Here is a 2,133-nt window from a genome sequence, read left to right as displayed (position 1 = left end):
CACGTGACTTGTACTATAGTTCTTCCGTTCCGAGTGAGTCCCTGTTGTTCCCGTGATCCTGCAGTACAAATGTCCTGTCCTAGCCGCCCGACGCCCAAGTGGGTCGGTTAACTGTTATCCATGCATAACGGGTCGTAACATCAGGTCCCCTCTCCAAGGGTCTTGTCCTCAAGACCTAGCATAAGTAGGCCGTTGGTCCCAGGTTGGGGATCCGTCAATCGTGCTTCCTGATTTACTCATGATGCTGACACCATGTCAGGTCGCGTTCAAAAGTCGAAAAAGAAATCGGTCGTCACCGAGCTCAAGGATCGTGAACGTGAAGCTTTGATTGAATACGTCGAGTCTCGTTCTCTGGCTAGCGACATGCCTTGTACCCGCTGTTTTCGGGCGAGGGTTCCTTGCCGTTTTGGTGAGAAATCGTCTAGGTGTCGTACGTGCATTGAAGCGAAGAAGCCTTGTGATGGCGTTCTGGTGGCTTCGACTCGTACGGTGATTCCTGATCCTGATTTGTCCGAGCGATGACTAACCGTGTTGCAGTGCAAAAGTTGAATAAGCAACAAAAAGAGTGGGATGAGAAAGAAGAGAAAGCTGGTGAGGAACTGCTTGCACTTCACCAGGAGTTTGCTCGCTTGCAGACTCAAATGGCGGAGGCTGCTAGTCGCTTGAGTCGTATTCGTACGACGAGGAAGTTGGTGAGAGAGCGTCAGGCCGAGGCCTTTGAGCGGGGGATGCAGGAGATCGACGAGGAGGATGGTGTACTTCCAGCGTTGGACGCTCACGAGAAGTGGGTAGTGAACGACCTTCAAGCCGCTGGGGTACCAAGCGATCCAGCGTGGCAAGAGTTTGGCTTAGGTCTGGACTTTGTCGATCTGGGTCCTTTAGTGCCTGATGCTGGTGGTGCTTCGGTGTCGTCTTAGTCTGTTTCTGGTGTTCCCAGGCGGATAGACGGTTTTCCTTGTTGAGCTGGCCGAGGATATCCTGGTTGTGCCCATGGTAGTGGTAGTCGTATCCCTCGTTTTCGTGCTTCTCTCCATTGTTGTTTGAGTTCCTTGTTTATTCGCTCGCTTTCTTTGTCTCGTTCCTTCATGCGTTCTGTCCATTCTTGGTCGGTCAAGGGAATGCCTGGTCTGTCTCTTGGGTCGACGTTTTCTAGTGTTCTGATGTATTCTCGGATTTTCTCGCGGCAGTGGATCAGGTTGTTATCAGGTTCCCATGTGTTGTCTTCGTGACCGTAGTCTTTCCATTTGATGAGGTATTCCCATTTGTTGTCTCCGTATCGGTGGTCAAGTATTTTTTCGACTTCGTATTCCGGTTCGTTGTCTTCCACGATGATGATGTCTCTTGTCCGTGATCCTCGTGGTGCCGGTTCTAGGAGTGAAATGTGGAAAACTGGGTGACATTTCATGGTTTCCGGTAAGTCGAGTTTGAAGTTGACTGGTGAAATTTGTTTGAGAACTTTGAAAGGTCCGAGTTTTTTGTAGTCGAGTTTGTCATTTGGTCGTTTGGTTTTGATGTTTCGCCGTATGAGATAGGCGCTATCTCCCTCTCTCAAGGTTGGTCCCTCAATCCTTCGTTGGTTGCTGAAGTGTGTCATTCGTTTGCGTACGAATTCGAGTTCTTTTCTTGCATTGGCTTGGACATCCTTGATTTGTTGAACCGAGGCCACAGCTTTTACTGCTTCGGGGCCTGCTCTTGGTTCTCCATAGGCCGTTGGTTCGAATCCGTAGTTGAGGTAGAAGGGGGATTCCTTGGTGCTTTCCCCTACTGCGCTGTTATAGGCGAACTGGGCGATTGGTAGCAATACGACCCAATTGTCTTGATTGTAATTGACATATGCGCGGAGGTAGGTTTCGAGGATTTGATTGATTCGTTCCGTTTGTCCGTCGGTCTGCGGGTGAAATGCAGTGGACATTGCTTGTTTGATGCCGAGTTGTGCTGTGATTGATTTCCAAAATTTGGAGGTAAAGATTTTGTCCCTGTCTGACACTATTTTCTTGGGTGTTCCATGATTGGCAATGATGTATTTGAGGAAAGTGTAGGCGAATTCTTCGGCGTTGCTTGATTCCTTGTACGGGATGAAGTAGGCGTACTTTGTGAGTCGGTCTACAATGACGAGAATGCTGTCGTAGTGGA

General features: G+C 49.3%; 1 protein-coding gene across 1 annotated transcript; it reads left to right on the top strand.

The window, feature by feature from the left end:
* Nucleotides 1-537: 537 nt before the first annotated feature.
* On the top strand, nt 538-917 carry COL26b_014518 (uncharacterized protein; the record flags this gene model as incomplete). Its single annotated transcript, XM_053187089.1, has 1 exon — nt 538-917. A coding segment is annotated over one exon (380 nt), but the record flags the coding sequence as incomplete, so codon positions are not given.
* Nucleotides 918-2,133: the final 1,216 nt, after the last annotated feature.

This window comes from Colletotrichum chrysophilum, assembly GCF_026319265.1.
Source record: "Colletotrichum chrysophilum strain AFK26 chromosome Unknown scaffold_508, whole genome shotgun sequence".
Lineage (NCBI taxonomy): Eukaryota > Fungi > Ascomycota > Sordariomycetes > Glomerellales > Glomerellaceae > Colletotrichum > Colletotrichum chrysophilum.
Note: the sequence above shows the minus strand (reverse complement) of the source record. Positions and strands in the feature narration are given on the sequence as shown.